The sequence below is a fragment of the Acinonyx jubatus genome, chromosome C1 (genome assembly GCF_027475565.1).
Source record: "Acinonyx jubatus isolate Ajub_Pintada_27869175 chromosome C1, VMU_Ajub_asm_v1.0, whole genome shotgun sequence".
NCBI classification, from domain to species: Eukaryota; Metazoa; Chordata; class Mammalia; order Carnivora; family Felidae; genus Acinonyx; species Acinonyx jubatus.
In genome coordinates, this window is record NC_069381.1 from 31,237,607 (window position 1) to 31,254,606 (window position 17,000).

A 17,000-nucleotide genomic window follows, 5' to 3' on the forward strand; every position below is an offset into this window, starting at 1 on the left:
CTAATCTCGAGCTGAATCCTCTTTTCTCATAACTCCTCTCTAGACCACACCTGTGACCATGCAGGTTGGAGAAGGTCAGCAGGTGCAGATTGTCCAGGCCCAGCCGCAGGGTCAAGCCCAGCAGGCCCAGAGCAGCACCGGACAGACCATGCAGGTGATGCAGCAGATCATCACAAACACAGGAGAGATCCAGCAGATCCCGGTAAGGCCCGTTCTGCCTTGCAGCCGCAAGGCGCTGTGCTCGTGTGGGGGCGGGAGTGCTTCCAGATCTTACACACAGAGGATCTCGTATACCCATGTGTGTAGATGGCCACGTGTTTTTTTAAACCTATGTCCCTGTTCACCCATACCACAACTTGCTTCCCCGTATACTGCCTGCTTTCCTCTAATCCACTTCAGGTTTGCCACCGTGGGGCAGCGCCTCTCCACGTCCCCGCACTCCACCTACGCAGAGGATGCTGGTAACCACTGTTCCATGCCAGGACCTGACGGCCCTGGGAGGCAGTCCTGTCTTTTGATTAGCAGAGAATAAGAGGGAGGTGTACGGGGAAGGCCATAAATAACACTTGTTGCATATTCATGAGTCAGTCCCCAGTGGAGCCTGCAGCAAAGTGTATTTTTGGCTTTCATTTAACTTACCCATTCCTTCACTGTGGACTGCTGCTTCCTGTGTGCCTTGAGGGATTTCATTTCTTAGATTTGTTGGCTTTTTTACTTGTATTTGCTCTTTTGTAAGAAATGTCCTATCTTAACACTTGCCACCTATACACTGGTCATTTTGCCACCCGAAAACGTGGAAAGTGAGTGACACGGAGCAGTCCTTCTGTTTCTGCCCCTTGGTCTGCCTGTTGTAAATGACACGGAGGCAGATATAGAAAGTCATTTGGACTTGGCTAATCACTTCCTCTTTGCAGAAAGCTCTGTTTTTGTAACTGTTCTTACTAAGTTAGCAGATAGACCAAGAGAAAGCTTAGGAAAGTGGAGTGTGTGAGTCTCTGTGCCTGTCTTTCTGTCTCCTCTCCCTCCCTCCCTTTCTTGTGCTTTTGGCGCACTCTCCCTCTGCTAGAGCTTGCTCCTTCTCCCTCCCTCCCTCCCTCCCCCTTCCCCCTCCACACCCCCCCACCCCCCCACATACAGACCCATCAGTTTCAGGTGCCTTGCCTCATTGTGTCAGGCACTAACCAAGACCTCTCTCTTGAATGGTCCTCTGTTTTACACGTGAAGGCACCAGAACAAATTTACTTAAGCAGAGAAGAGTTCCCACTTTACAGTAACTTTAACTCAAGTCTTTTTAACCCTCTGGGGTACAGAGCTTTAGCACATATTTGTTGCAAATTCATTATTTTCAGATACCTTCTGTAGGAGTCTGCATTTCTGAACACAAGAGTGCTCGCCCCAATAGAGGGGACCTTCAGGAAGGAAACTTTGCTTCTCTTTTGAAAGCCTAAGGAGCTGGCTTATTTATCCTGTAGTTAACGTCAAAAAGCTGCCAGGCGCCCCAGACCTGTCCTTGTGGTAGAGCACTGAGGGCAGAGCATCATTAGACGTCTAAACCTAAGCCTAAAAGAGGAGCTTCTTGCTTCTAAGAACTGCTTGGAAACTCTCTGGCTCACAATTTTTCAGTCACATCTGTTTCTGCAAAGAGCTCTTCCCAGCTGAGAGGTGTAAAATCTCTGTGGCTGTCAGTATACTTTCCCTGTTCTTGAGACAAGGCTTTAGTCTTTCATCCTGGTTCCTGGTCTGGAGTTCGGGGACTCCTGGGACCAGCCACCATCAGTGTCGGCAGACGAGGCTTCCCGAGCCTCCACACAGCTGCCTTCAGCCCCGCAAGCAACTTAGTGTTGTTGCCTGGAAGCCACATTACGGGATTTAAGGGGGGCGGTCTGGGCCTGGCATCACAACTTCCCATCAGCTCTTCTTGACGTGTTCTCGGAAAGAAAAGACCGCAGGTCGCAATATCTTGCCCTGTCTCCTGTGAACCCGGTTCTTAACGGGTTTAGATTTTCTATCCCTCCATTTTCCTAAGTGGACAATTCTGGAATGGTCTACCAAGAACTTCCAAGGTCTACACTGACTACCAAGTGTTAGTCTTTTCTTGGCGGGTCACATCCCCTTTGAGACCGCAGTTGCAGAGAAGCAGTGTGACTGCATGCACACGGGCAGTTGCATTTACCAGCACTGTCCTCATGGAGGTAAAGTTCCCTGCCAGGGAGCTGGCTCTTGAAGGCAAGGGGAGAACTCACTCCGGGACAAGGAGGCATGACTTACCTGTTCACGTCAAGAAGTTCACCCTTGCAACAAAGGCAGGCTGGGCAGCCAGGGAGGGTGGTGTCTGGGCCCTCAGATAGAGACCAGTCTGTCCTCCTGGTACCTCTTTCATCGCCCAGATCCCGAGTGTGGATGTCTGCAGTGCTCTGCTGACTCTCTTCTGCTGAGCCATGGCTCCTCTCAGTGCAGCCGCCTTGGTCTCTCCGTTCCCGCTCGAGGCACAGAGACTTCCATGGTACACTGGAGCGTTAAGAGCCTGAGTTAAGGCTTTTAGTGCACAATTAAATGCAGCATGTGGTATTATTGTATTATCTGAGACTTAATCTTAAGCATGAGGGACTCTAAAGGCCTTTTTGTAGCTTTGGTTTCCCGTGATGGGGTTTTCTCTGAAAGGTTTATTGATTCAGTTTCCCCTTGGGAGGAGTTTGGCTAGAAGCTAGTGCTGAACACCAAAGATCCTAAAAGTCCCACAGACCCCCATTGGTCCTGGCTCTTGGGGACAGAGATAGTGAAGCAGGCCAGCTTTTTCTTCCGAGATGTGCAGCATGGGGTTGGGCAGGACTGGGGCTAGGGCACGGAGTGACGGCCATCTGCCGTGGGCTCCTGGCAGATGCTGGAGCTCTTGTGAGTATTGGATCAGCCATCCCGGGAAATAGGGTGGCGGGGTGTGGAGGTAGAGGGGGGAAAGGCCTACACTTTAGGGACAGAGCATTCCGATCATGTCTCACAGTCTTTGGGATAAAATCCTAAGATAAACTAAGCAAACAGCTAAGAGTCCGTGAATGTTGAGGGTGCAGCCATGCTGTTCGTCACATATGTGGCCAGATCCTCTGGGAATTTTCTCCACGGTCCATTCAGGGAACATATCCTCTGTTGTGTTTTATGACTTGTGGGGTGGGGATGTTCTGGTTTTGCCTGTATTGACCTCTGTTGAAGAGGAGCTTTTCAGAGTCAGCTTCTTTGGAGAGCTTGGGGGGCAGGGGACGGTCACCGCAGGGGAAGCTTGCCTGGTGAGGCCACACTCAGTCCCCTGCGTCTGTCTGTCTGCCCCACCCTAGGTGCAGCTGAATGCCGGCCAGCTGCAGTACATTCGCTTAGCCCAGCCTGTATCAGGCACCCAAGTCGTGCAGGGACAGATCCAGACACTTGCCACCAGCGCTCCACAGGTATGTGCCCCAAAGGTGCAGGGCTTGGGTAGGGGACCGGCCCGAGCTGGCTTCTGGCTGGAAAGGAGGGCTCAGCAATCGCTCTCTTGCCACCTCACCCTTCAGCAAGAGACACCTCCACACCCTTCACATCTCTTCACCCCAAAGGACAGACGGGGTTTAGTGGAGGACTGGATTCAAAGCGTGTCTCTTACCATCTTGTTCTCGAGGGACAAAGAAATGCAAAGGAGGGGAAATCTCAAGGACGCTTGTGAAGAAAGCCTGATGTATGTGTGTACATGTCTGACCAGAGGAAGCACTTTGACAGACTGCCTCATCGTCAGCCTGAGTTTCCATCTTTGAACCTAAATAGCTGTTGTGTTCTGGCAGCCGCTGTGCCCTTTGGAAAGTTAGCCTGGATTTTACTTCCCCATGCACGCCCAGCCAGAGACTGTCCGCTTCGTCTCCTCTCGTGCCCTAAGAGACGGAGGACTGTGAGCCACAGGTGCTGAGGGGACAGCCTCCCTGGGCTTGAGGATCAGGGGTTGGGGAGTATGGGCATCATTCGCACTGGATGGGGGATGCTGGTCAGGGGGAGGCATTGTTAATGGATTCTTTTGCCTCAGACCCAAAAAAAGCAGCGATCGTTTAAGAGCTGGACCCGTCTGGCCCAGTTGCATTTCTGGTGATGTATCTATTGACAGTGGTGACAGAGCTGAGTTTGTAGAGCAGGTCTCCAAAGATCTCATTTGGGAAAATATAAGGAATGAGCCAAAAGCCAGGCTTCTGAGTTCCATATAGTCTCTGGGATCATTAAAGGGCCTGTTCTAAACCCATGCCTTGGCTCACATAAGGGCTTGGCCTTTTCCCTAATTCCTTTGGGGCTGACTGGCATGGAGTCACATCTCCAAACCGGTCAGGTCACACCCTTAGGTACCCCTCTTTTTAAAACACAAAAAACAAAAAGTCTTGTAAGATTTTAACCTGGGGTCCAAAAACTTTTCATGGCGAGGGGGTGGGAGGAAATGAGAAAGAAGAGGTTTTAGTTCCTCAGAGGCCAGTTTGGGGGCCAGAAACCAAAGCCAGTGAGTGGGGAGAGTCGGGTTGTCAGACAGGAGGGGGAAGAAGCAAGAAGAGGGCACCATTATAACAACTACATTACAACAGGTTGTGACTGTGACGGCCCGGCATGTAGTAGTATGTGTTTGTTGAATGACTGCTGAGTGAATAACGTGTAAATGGCATTTAAAGGTAAATGAAATTTTCTCAGCTCGTGTGAAGAGCAGTCCTGCTGGCCACAGGGCACAGTTGACCTTCTCATCTATGAAGAATATTTGCCATTTGTCTCAGGGTCATTCATTTATTCTGTAGACATTTCTTGAATACTTAACTTTGCACTGGAGGCTGTAAAGATAGCCACGTAGAGACTAGTAGACTGGTGGGAGGGGAAGGACCCCCAGTAAGGGACAACAGTAGGAAACCGTCATGAAGCCCTATCACACCTGTCCCCTCCTTACTCCTGAAGGCCTTACGGGTAGGCCTGACGGTGTTTTTGGCTGTTGTGAGGACCCTCGAGAAGATAGTCTGTACCTTGCAGGTTGGCTGTGAGGGTTCCAGGAGATGGTACACAGAGGACGTTCCTAGTCAGATGTTGCAGAGGTGCACATATGCACATAAGCCTGCTTTCGTCTTCTTACTAGTCTACCAGGCTGCGTCCGCAGCTCGCACTATATGATGCGGTTCTGCACGTCAGCCAGTACGTTTCTTTTCAAATGTACTCAAAATCCCCACGTAAGATTGTAAGTACACGTGATACATGTTTTCCTTGCTCCACCCGCCTCCACCCTCCCCCACCCCCACCACCCCCACCACCCCCACCACCCCCACCCCCTGCTTGGCCCAGACGACTTCACGTGGCCTGTCTCGGAAAAAGTACTTCATAGGTGTGCCACAAGGGCTTCCAGGGCCAAGGCCACCTCCCCGCCAGGGTGTTTCATATTCCAGGCAGATAATCTAGGTGATACGGGTTTGGTTTGGAGCCCACCTTCCAAGAATGAAACAGACCACTCACCCCTTTGCCCCGCGTTTTGCAGTCTGCATTCACTGGCTAAAGGTCTCCTGGGGTTTCTGCCTAAGCCGTAAATGTTAGGCCTTGTCATGTTAGCACCTAGGAGCTTGCAATGAGAAGTAGGTGGGAAGCAGGTGGACATTAAGAGAGAGGGTTATGGAAGTTGTGTATGTTACACGTTCCGGGGTCCTCTGTGGTCCCCTCTGTGGCCCTCGGCTCGGAGTAGCCATCAGTAGTTGGGATGGGGAAGGACCCTTGCTCTCCTGCTACTCATTAAGCACCTGCTCTGTGCCAGACCTCATTCCGGGCACTTGATGTGCATTGTCTCACGCAGTCTTCACAACCCTCTCCTGGTTGTGGGCTGCCGGAGGAGTGGGCCAGACCCTGCAGCTGACCTTCCTCTGCCATCTTGATTCCTGCAGATCACACAGACAGAGGTGCAGCAAGGACAGCAGCAGTTCAGCCAGTTCACGGACGGACAGGTAGGACACCCAGCTGGGGCAGGGGCCGTGGGGGAGAGGCTGTGGGGGGGTAGCGGGTGTGAGATCTGTGGGTTTGGATGGTTACGGCAACTGTCCTATTTTCCGTTAATGAGTGGACAGAAATTGTTCAAGTGGGTTCAGTCTTGAATTTGGAGTACAAATCCTTTAGATTTAGATTTGTGGGAGCTGAAAATAATCTCAGACATTATATAGTCCCAATCCCCATTTTACAGATGAGTCAACGGAGTCCTAGAGATGAGAAGTGTCTTGTCTGTGCTCACGCAGCTCTTGATTGCAGAACCAGGACTAGAATGCGGGTCTCCTGTTTCCTTCTTTAGGACTAGTTTTTTCTAAGCTATGCCGCTTTTTAATAGCATGGGTTAGTTGAAATGCAGCGAACGTGTGACTTCTCAAGCTCTCTTGGTGCCTGGAATTCAGTAATTCTGAACTCATGTGAGGAAGGAGTCACCCTTTCCCTCTGTCTTTTCCCTCACACTAACAGTTCCAGAGACCCCCGAGTACATACATGGTAGGATGACCACCCCCACCCCCACCCCCCCGACGCCTGTGTTCTCTGCTGCCCAGAAGGGAGAGGAGCCGGCATCAGGACCCACGTCTGGCCCCTGCCTGCACCACACACTAGGCTCACATGCCAGGGCTCTTGTGGCACGGGGTGGGGGGCGGGGGGGGTCTTCGCCTGTGGGCTTTTTGAGGGGGGAATGCTTGAGAAGTCAAGTGTCCAGTTGGCCGTGTCTTTCCACAGTGGCTACCTGAGCTGCTTCTCCACGCCTCACGGGTCTTGGCTTAGTAAGCGTTTAAACCCAGGCCACCTCCTCAGCAGGGCCCATGTAGGAAACGCAGGTTCACTGTAGCCTCGGCCTGAGCCAGGTACTCGGAGGAAAGGAGGAGGAGAGGGGGTAATCCTACTGCCCCTGCTAGTGAGGATTACCAAGAGTTGGGGAAATGCTGACTTCCAAGCTGCTGGTACAGTGGATCGAATTGCTTGTGTTTGTCACAGAGGAACAGCGTGCAGCCAGCCCGAGGCTCTGAGCTAACGGGAGAGGCAGAGCCCAGAGAAGTGAAAGCCACGGGAAATGCAACTCCCTGCACCTCTTCCCCGCCCACCACACACACCCCCTCACACCGGGCCGGAGCCTCCTGTGTCTGCTGCGCCCAGCCCCCGCAGAGCCCCACTCCCCCTCCTCCCTCCGACGCCTTACAGTGGGTGGTGGTCGAGGTGTCCGGGGCCCCCAGCCAACTCGAGGCCCATAGGGAGCTGCATGCCCCTCTCCCGGGGGTGACCTCACTCTCTCCTCTCCACCCCTCGCAGCAGCTCTACCAGATCCAGCAAGTCACCATGCCCGCCGGCCAGGACCTCGCCCAGCCCATGTTCATCCAGTCAGCCAACCAGCCCTCCGACGGGCAGGCCCCCCAGGTGACCGGCGACTGAGGGCCTGAGCTGGCAAGGCCACGGACGCCCAACACAATTTTTGCCATACAGCTCCGGGCGATGGGTACAGCCTCCCTCCCCAGAGGACCCGGCCGACCTCCGCGCCTCCTACAGGCTAGGACACTGGTGCACTGCGCCCCACGCTGGAGGCCGAGATTCTCCAACAGAAAGATGCAATATTTTTTATTTCCTTTTTCTCCATTTTTTCTCCAAGGAAACAATATTTCAGTATGTTGAGCTGTGTGTCCAATGCTATGAAATGAATATTAAATAACATATTTATGGCATTTTCTTGAAGAGTGTGGTTGAAGAAATATTTCTTTTGTTTTCCTTTTTTTTTTTGATTCTTACCGCCACTTCTTTCCAGGAGCACATCTCCTCAGGGGGGTATGTTATCTCCTGACTCTCAGAGCAGCTGCGGCCCTAGGATTTGCCACCTTGTTCTGCCCGCAGATTGAATTAGGTGACCACGTAGCTTCTTTCTCACTAGTGGTCCTCTTCCTCGTGACCCTGTGCTCGTCCCAGAGCTCTGTGTGTTTGCACCCAGAGGCCGTGGAAACATTCCTTGTGTTTAAGAGGTGAACTCATTTGCCATGGAGAGTGGATGGTTTCATTTCCAAACCCTTCTCTCCCAGGGACCCAAGGAGACTAGAACTTTGTGCATTTGCCCACCTCCACCCCCCATTTTTTATCTTTAAAATGCATTAAAAATTGTGCTAGTCTCCTTTGCTGCATGGACTTCAAACTGCATGAAATGCAATAAATCTCATTTTAGATAATTTAGAGTCTGGGTTTCTGTGTCTGGGGCATTCATGGGGCCACTTTTCTTGGGAAGGCTTGGAAATTAGGTTTGTTTGCCCTCAGGTTGCGTGTCTGTGAAGGAGCGGGACCCTTGTGAAGAGCGGGCGTCCAAAGCTAAGGGAGCTAATGCTGCATATCTGATTCAAATGGAGGTCTTCCGCTGATTTTGCAAATGAACTAGATCAGAATCTGTTTGCTGCTTGGAGACGCCCGCCTGCCTTCCCTCCTAGACTACCACATGTGGGCCAGATGCAGCGGTGTCCTGCTGGTTGAGCGTCAAGAGAGCATCTCTTGTGGAAGAAACTGTCTCTGTCCTTCAAACCCGGATCAGTCCCTCCACTTCTGCCTTGGCACAGGCTGCCATTCTGAGCTGCCGGTTACAGCCGTGCCCATTACCAGAGGCATGGCATCTGCCACGGAGGGCAGCCCAAGCCTCTTGTTAGCCAGCAGATCAGAGGGTTCTACAGCCAGGGTGTGCTTCCTGATAGTCGAAGCAGGAAGAATAGAGCATTCCACTTCTTCACTGGCTTTTGTTGGCCACAGAGGCCAGCGGTGAGCCTCTTTTCCTAACCCTCACCGTACCATCCTTACAACCTGAGTGAGGCCTGCTGTTGTGGGGAGAACAGGGAATGGAGTACGAGGAGGAAGGAGGTGTTAATTTCTTCTCTGATGGTAATATGCCATAAAACCGTGGGCAACTCCCTTCTCTTTGGACTGTCCTAAGGGGTGAAATGGGGACAGGGAAGGGGCTTTGATATGAGGTGATGAAAGTCTGACCCTGATACCCTGGTAACTCTCACACCAAATGTCCCTCGCTGTTAACCATGGTAAGTACTTGGGCATCTATCATCGATTTCATTTTCGATCGTTTACCTAAGTGTACCTTACGGTATTCCACAAGAAAAATTAAGATGGCTTGTGTAGAAAACATACACAAAGACATAATAAAATATGACAAATTAGGATTAAGAAGAATATCATTGAGTGGGAAATCCAGATTGTAAACGTGAACACAAACATTCTGGCCAGAAAGACCTAGATAGCTGTTTGAATTCAATTTCACATTTGGCCCTGGGCTCCCTGGCCACCGAGGCAAAAAGATGAGACCAGGTAACAGATTCATACTATAAAGGGAAGAAAAGTAACGTCTTTCAAAAGCAAAGATTTTCTCAGTTGTAAGGTTTTGGATACATGGTTCCCCTCCGGTGACCTCTTGGTAGGTGAAGCAGGTGATAACTATCACAAGAAGTCGGTAGGTCCGCCCCCATGAGTCAGGGGCAGCCCCCCAGGCTTCTTCCTGACTCCCAAGTTTAGCGCCCCCCCGCCCCCTGTGTCCAGTTATCTCCGTTCTAGTTCTGGACTTTTCTCTGAAGGGGATCATCTGGCTTTTCCCACTGCCCTGTACCCAGTCTCACCCAGCCCCACGCGGAGAAATGCAGGCTCAAGGAACGCCAGCCTCAGAGGAACAGCAGCAGCCCAGCGATTTCGTTTCCTCACCAACCTCCCATGTTGAGGCCACAGCACTGCCCCACCTTGCTGCTCTTCAACTCATTCTCGAAAACCCAAGTAGTTGGATTTTCACACCAGCCGGAGGGTCCCCGTTTCCCATGGACTTCCATTCTTATTTTGGAGATGTTTGGATCAGTTGTGATTGGCAAGCAGCTTCCTTACTGAGCACGTTCCCTTTAAATTTCCCCGCCAGCAGGGCCCATCTGGGTGTAAACAAACACTTCAGTGCAGCCCAAGAGAGCCCCTGTCTAATCCCCAGCACGATCCCCTTACATCCGGAGCACGCTTTCAACATTTTTCCTAGCACTTGCAGCATCCGATGATCTTCACGGTGACCCTGCAGGGGAGACAGGAGGAGGGATCATGATGCCTGTGTTACAGATGGAGACATGGGAGGCCTAGCAAGGTGCAGTGACTTGCCCAAGGTCACTCCTTGAATGGGGTGGAGCTGAAGCCAAAACGGTGGTATCCTGACCCCGTGTGTGTGCATAGTGGCTTTCCGGCCAAAGGTGGTGGGGTGCACGTAAGAACAAGACTTTACCAAATGTGAACAGTCTCCTTTTGTTCTGCCTCCCCAAGCCATTGGTCCAGTCGTGGGTATACGCGGAATAAATAAAGCAATCGGATCTGGTGTGTGGACAGCTGGTGGTTGGGATGGCTGTCTCAGACTGGTGCTGGAGACTGGAGGCCCCTGGGGTTTTGAAGACCACCTGGCCAGCCTCCTTGCTGTTCAGTTCTGCTGAGGCCACAAGGGGGCAGCAGGCAGCACTTCCCCAAGCCTCAGGACGGTGCCCTGTCTCACCCACCCTTATCCCGACTTGAGGCTGTTCTAGGAACTACAAGGGGGTAGGACTGTCCCCTTTTTCAGTGGGTCCTAAGTTCTTAACCCCATCCCTGGTAAGACCCTTAACTTTTGAAGGCAGGGGCATCTCTAGGGCAACTGAGGGCCGCAAACACTGTCCCAAGCATTACATCAAGGTAGGTTCTCAGGTTTTATTTATTTTTTAAAGTAATCTTTATACCCAGCCTGGGGCTCGAACTCATGACCCAAAGATGAAGCGTCACATGCTCTACTGACCGAGCCAGCCAGTTACCCCAGTTCTCAGATTTTAATAAGACTTTCTGGCAACCCAAGTTCATTCGAGGCCCTTCTTACCTCCCTAGTTTTGTGTCTTTCCACTCTCCTCTCTCCACTCTATGCACTCAGTTACCCACTGGTCCCTGACCTCACCTCCATGTTTTCAGAATGTACTGGCCCCAATGCCTGGAATGTTTTTTTTACTTCCTCTTCCACTTACTGATCTCCTAGACATCCATCAAGACCCAATTTAAATGGCCCTTGCTGAGAAACTTCTAACTCCTGGGGCAGAGTCTGCAAAGACCTCTTCCATGCTTCCGCGGCAGTGTCTACAGCCTCTCCTGTTTGCGCTCGTATTCACAGTCATTCAGCAAATATTTCCTTGGCACTTTCTGTGTGTCCGAAATTGTTTTGGACATTGTAAAAACAGCTGAAAATTAGCCAGATGACATTGTGTTATCGTGGAGCTTACATTGGGTTGGGGGAAAGGGGAGAGAGTGGATGGGAATGAGAGAGAGAGAGAGAGAGAGAGTAGCAGAAATCCCCTATCACTCTTAGAATTTTCTGGATTTGGCTGTCTTCCTTACAGATGGTCCTCCTCCAGTTCAGAGTCCTCTCTGCACCTCCAGAGCCCAGCACAGGGCCTGGGACCAAGAGGATACGAGTGACTGATGAAGAGTGAATGAACATAAACCCTTCCCTGAAAACAGGGCCTCCACACCCGCGCTCATTCCCACCTCCGCTCGTCTCTTGCTATTGCTTTTCCCTTGTTAACAATTTTTGTTTGTTTTATTGAGCTCTGATAATGTGCGAGGCAGGGATAGTAGATAGAGATTATTCTTTAGAGAAATTTCTGTGTAGGAAAATATATTTAAGCTTGATGCCTAATAGATGATCTCATTTCATCTTTACATCCTCATAAGGTAGGTATTCTCGTTTTATAAGTGAGAAGTGGGGGTTCAAAGAGGTTGAGAAATTACCTGAGGTCACCAGCTGGTCGAGTGGAGCCAGATGCTTCAAGAAGCCTCCTGTCCCAGCCGGGCTCAGCCCCATTGGTCTCCTCCCCTCTGTTCAGGATTCTTCTCCGCTAGAGAATGAGAGCTCCCGCACTCCCCTCCCCTGGTAGGGACCTAGCTTTTGTCCCACGACTCCAGCGTCTGTAAGGCCTCTGTACGGGGGCATCTGACCTCCCAGGAGGAGAGGACCCTAGAGGGGAGGTCAAGTGCCTGGTCACAGGAGCAACTTGGATGTGGCCTCCCCAAGCTCCCTGAGCTGGGCCGGTGGTGTTACTCCCTAGCTTGGGTTTGGAAGAGGGGATGGGAGAACCAGCAAGCCTGGTGCCCGGGCGGGGGGGGAGAACATAAGATGGGTCCCAGTTGAGAACAGGGTGGGCTGGGTTCCTCTGGCTGGTGCTGAGGAGCAGTCCAAAGTAGCCAGCCCCCCTCGGCAGCCTGGAGCCCCCTCACCTCTCCAGCTCCCAAACTCTCCCCCAAGCCCCTGTGCCTCTCTCTTTCAAGTGAAATTCTGAGACAGAAGCTTTCTAAGATCTCGCATGTGTCAAATGTCTTTATTTTGCCCTTTGTTTGGCGACGGATGGCACTCTAACCTCACAATTATTTGCGCTCAGCACTCTGAAGATACTATTCCATTGTCTTTTGGCATCTGTTGTTGCTGATGAGACGCTTACTGTCAGTTCAATTATTGGACCTTTGTAGATAAGCTATCTTTTCTCTCTGGTGGCTTTTAGAATTTCCTTTTTATTCTTGATATTCTACACTTTAGCTAAAAGGTGTCTAGATGTCGTTTTGTTTTGTTTTTAAAGATATCTTACTAGGCAGTCTGAGTCTTTTCGATCTAGAAACTCATGTCTTATTTCTGGAAAGATCTTAGTCACTCTTTCCAGTATCTTTTTCTGGAGATAAAACATGCTGGGGTTTCTTCTTCAATCTTCAATGCCTCTTTCATGTTTTTAATCTCCTTATCGTACTGTGCTTTGTTCTGGAGGATTTCCTTGGTTCTAGTTTCTAATTCACTAATTCTCTCTTCAGCTGCATTCACTCTACTAACCCACGTATTGACTTTTTTTTTTTAATGTCAGTGACTTTAGTTTTCATTTCTAAAATTTCTAGATAGTTCTGTTCATATCTGCTACATGGTTTGACATCTTGCTGTTCTTGTTTCATAGATGCTATTCCTTCTTTTATCTTCTTGAGGATTTTAACTATATTGCACTTCCTTTCAGATTGCTCCGTTATCTCTAGATCTTTCAGTATGAAGTCTCCCATGAGAGAGATGTCTCTCGAGATACTGTACTTTTTCTTACATGTTGTGAAGTTTATCCTTGAGATAGTTCTTTTCAGCACATTTTCCTGACTATACCTGGAGATATAGAAGCCACCCAAAGAGCTGATTTCTCAGCTGTATTTGCCCAAACCATGTGGATGTGCACAGCCCCAAACTAGTTCTTCTATTAGTGTCTTGGCTTGGGACTTTTCTGCCCAGAGCCAAGACCAGGAGGCTAGCAGGCAGAGGTCTATTAGTCCTGTTTATGGCAGGCAGCACTTGCCCAGACCCAGCATCAGGCAGGGAGCCTACGGCAGCCCCTGCCACTTGTGGGGTTTGCAACTATACCTTCTGTCCTGCTGAATGCCTCCTCAGAGGTATAGCCTCTACTATTCACCAGAATGCCCTCTCACTTCTAGCCCTTAGAGACTTCTCATTCTTGCTTTTGAATTTGGATATGTTTTTATAAGTCGCCCAGAATTTATCTTGTATATATCTTTTAAGGAAGAGGGACTTTAATACATGTTCAATCAAGTTCGACCTGGAAGTCCCACTCTCTGGGCCTCGACCCCTGTCACTGAGCCCCCAGCCTCCCTTCTGAGCCCCCATTATCCTCCTTGGACGCCTATCTCCTTCACCAAGTCTTATCCCTTTTCTGGACCCCCTTCTCTGCTACTCAGTCTGCAGTCCCTTCTGCTAACATCATCTCCTTCCCTGAGCCTGCATCGAAGCTTCTCCCACCAGGGGAGCAGGGAAGCTTTCTTCCAATGCACCCTCAGCAACTCAGAAACGTCCTTCCTCTTCGTTTTGCAACCGAGTTCACAAGTCCCAGCGGATCTCACTGAGAACACGGAGCCTACCAGCACACCTGCAGTAGTAGTGGAGCCTTCTGCATGGTCTTCCAGGAGTTGGGGGTCAAGGAGGAAGAATCTTGAAGCCAGAGGAGGAGCCACAAAAGAAGGGATGGTTTTGACTTTCAACTCCACACCCCCTCTCCTTCAGTGTCTCCTCTCTGTGGGCCCCCCTCCAGCCCTGAGGATCAATGGGGGTTCACTTTCGCTGAGCTCAGCGACACCGTTCCCTCCCTACTTCCTGTGTCTCTGAACTGACTGGCCCTGAAGGCCTGCGTGGGCTGGGCTGGGGAAAGCTCAGGGGCACACGGAGATCTGGGGGGATAGAAACTCCTCTGTTCCCTTCGGTACCTCCCACCTGCCAAGGGGCCTAAGTCTCTTGTTCTCTCTGGCCTCACTGCGAAACAGAAGCAGGCCTGATCTTTATACTTCTTCCTCCTGCTCACAGTGGAGTGGAGCCCTGGGAGTGAATGATGCAAGTGATGCCATTACCCCGTGTGCACCCCACCCTGCATGCCAAGCCCCTGCTCCTAGGAAGCCTTCCCAGATTGAGAAGAGCTGCTAAGACTAGGAGCTTCTCACAGCATGTCCCCTCTCCCATGCATTCAGTCTTCCTGATAGCTGGGCAAGGTGGGGTAGAGGTGGAGTGGCTTGCCCAAGGTTACCAGCTAATCCAGAGGTAGAGGCAGGAAGCCCCGCCATGACCTGTAGTTCAGTGCTCTTTCTGCCCCTGGCACTGCCGGCCTCCTTGGGTGCCGATCCCTCCAACTCCACCCCTCCTGAGCCCTCTCCTATGGAGCCCCAGCCTCTGCAGCATGGCCAGGCTAAGGCTGTGGCCAGACTCTTTCCTATCAGGCCAAACTGGACCCTCCAGCTTAGCATTCAAGGCCCCTGGTGTCCCCCTTGCCAAGCTTGCCCTTCCTCCCCTCTGCTCTATAACTTCTCCATCCCTACCCCCCACCTACACATACACACACACCCTACAACACAGGGGTAGAGAGCAAGATTAGGTGAGTCTCTTCACTGACCCTCGGTCTTCTTGTCTGTAAAATGGGGGTGTAAGCAGCATTGCATCACAGGGTTTTGGGTTGGGGTGCCGAAATAAGACAATGCAAGCGGATCACCCTGGATAAGGCCTAGCATTTAGCCCGGACCTCATTAACGGGGTCTGCGGGCGTCATTAGCTGCACCTCTCCGCACCTCTCCGAGTCCCCCAAGCCCCTGTCCCCTTGTGGAGACATTGCCAGTGGAGACTTTTCCCTTGTCTAACCTCTAGCAGCCCCAAGAGCTGTAAGAAAACCCGGGGGGAGAGGGAAGAGGAGGAAATCGGGTGGGTGGAACCTCGACCCCCCCCCACCCCAACCCAAGCAGAACACCTGTGCTTGAATACTTCTTACATGTTGGGGTGCTACTTTACGATTCTGTCTATAAGGAGGATTCCACTGTTAGTAAAATCTGAAAACCACAGACTTAAAACCCCTCTTCCCGCTCCAAGAAAAGAATCTGCACCTTTGGTTGACCTGAGATCACAGCGGTGGGCTGTTATAGTCAATGACAGGCTTGAGCCTGGCCCCGGGACAGAGGTCCCAGACACTTTTAGACCCGAACCCTCACAGACCCGGGAGCCTCCATCCCTGGCAGGGGTGAGCCACGGAGAACAAGGATCAGGCCATCTACAGTTCCCCTCAGCCTACAGCACTGGTCCCAGGATCCCAGTGCACAGTAGGCAGGTGCCAGCCAGCAGGGAGGACAGGTCACAGACAGTTCTGGAGTCACCCACGGGCTGTGTATCCTTCAGTGCGTTCCTGTATCTCTCTGAGCCTCAGCTTCCACACATGCAAATGGCTGCTCTCTGTCTCAGATGGGGCAGGACCTGGCACGCAGCTGGTGCCCTGCAAATGGGAGCTCTCCCTCCCCACCCTTCCTCTCAATCAATACTTGCTCCATTGATGGATGATGGTGACAGTGATGAACTACAGGAGATCCTGGAGTCCTGCCCCCTTCTTCTGGTACAGATGGAAAAACTGAGGCCCATAGTGGGGAAGGGACCCGCCCAGGTGGGTCTGGGCAGAGTGGAAACATTCCGGTAGTGTTAGGCAGTGTTACCAGGGAGAGGTGCAGGGGCTGGGGGGTGGGAAAGAAGCTGCTGAGGGTGGGGTGCAGGGAACAGGTGGGAGAGAGGAAGAGAAGGAGGAGGGTGGGAAGCCACAGCGCCCCCCCCCCCACCCCCCGCAGCAGGGAGGCGGACTGAGAGAGCTTGAGACAGCTGTTTGCTCAGAAAAGTGTCTTAGTCACTAAAGGCTGTGGTGAGGAAAGTCCATCCTCCCAGTCATGTCCTGGGAATCCGGATGGGGGCAGGAAGGCCACCGGGTGACCCTCAAAGTGGCCACCTGTCCTCTCGGAACCGGACTTTCTCCTCTGCCTCTTCCAGTCTTTATGCGCACGCACGCACGCACGCGCGCGCACACACACACACACACACACACCCAGCAAATAAACCGCTTATGGCCTCCTAGGACCATCTTCTCCATTCCCCTCACCCCTTAAGAAGAGTCCACATCTTTCCACTTTAAAAAGGAGTGGGCCTGTCCCTCTGTTACACACACCCCTGCAGGAGAAACAGGCAAAGTCTGTGTCCTATGAAAGTCCTTCCTGAGATCTAACTTCCATCCCTCTGGCAGCCATGGTCTCTTTCCTTTTCCTGCTGCCAGTGAGGAGGTTGTCTGGAGCTGGAGTTGGCAAAGGTGATGAGGGGCCCTCTCCTGGCAGTGAGGGCTCCTCACAAAGAGAGGAAGAGACTTGTTCAGCATCTCAGATGGGAAGAGAACCTTGGGGTCCAGAGGTGACCTACCTACCCTACAGGACCCCTCCCTGATTGTGGAAGCCCAGACAGTCCCATAGAGTACCGGAGAGCGGTGCCACATCTCTAGGGGGTGCTAGCTTCATCCCACAGGGAGACAGGAAGGATGCGGTGCATCTGTAGCTGGGCCCTGGGGTCCAGAAACCTTCACCAGCTACCAGCGAGGTCGGGGCATAACCTGCCCAGAGGCACCAGGCTCTGGCCC

At 51.8% G+C, this 17,000-nt stretch overlaps 1 protein-coding gene across 5 annotated transcripts in view; it reads left to right on the forward strand.

Annotated features, from left to right (window-relative positions):
• NFYC (nuclear transcription factor Y subunit gamma) overlaps window positions 1-7,710 on the forward strand; it is a 65,851-nt gene extending 58,141 nt beyond the window's left edge. For 4 of the 5 annotated variants that reach the window (XM_027059531.2, XM_053212247.1, XM_027059532.2 and 1 more), the window contains exons 7-10: window positions 44-202; window positions 3,327-3,434; window positions 5,904-5,963; window positions 6,982-7,710. In XM_027059531.2, the coding sequence (XP_026915332.1) occupies window positions 44-202; window positions 3,327-3,434; window positions 5,904-5,963; window positions 6,982-7,413 (759 nt within the window). In that variant the 3' untranslated portion in view covers window positions 7,414-7,710. The remainder of the gene's footprint in view (window positions 1-43; window positions 203-3,326; window positions 3,435-5,903; window positions 5,964-6,981) is intronic. The other variant, XM_027059533.2, reaches the window with a different exon arrangement.
• Window positions 7,711-17,000: the final 9,290 nt, after the last annotated feature.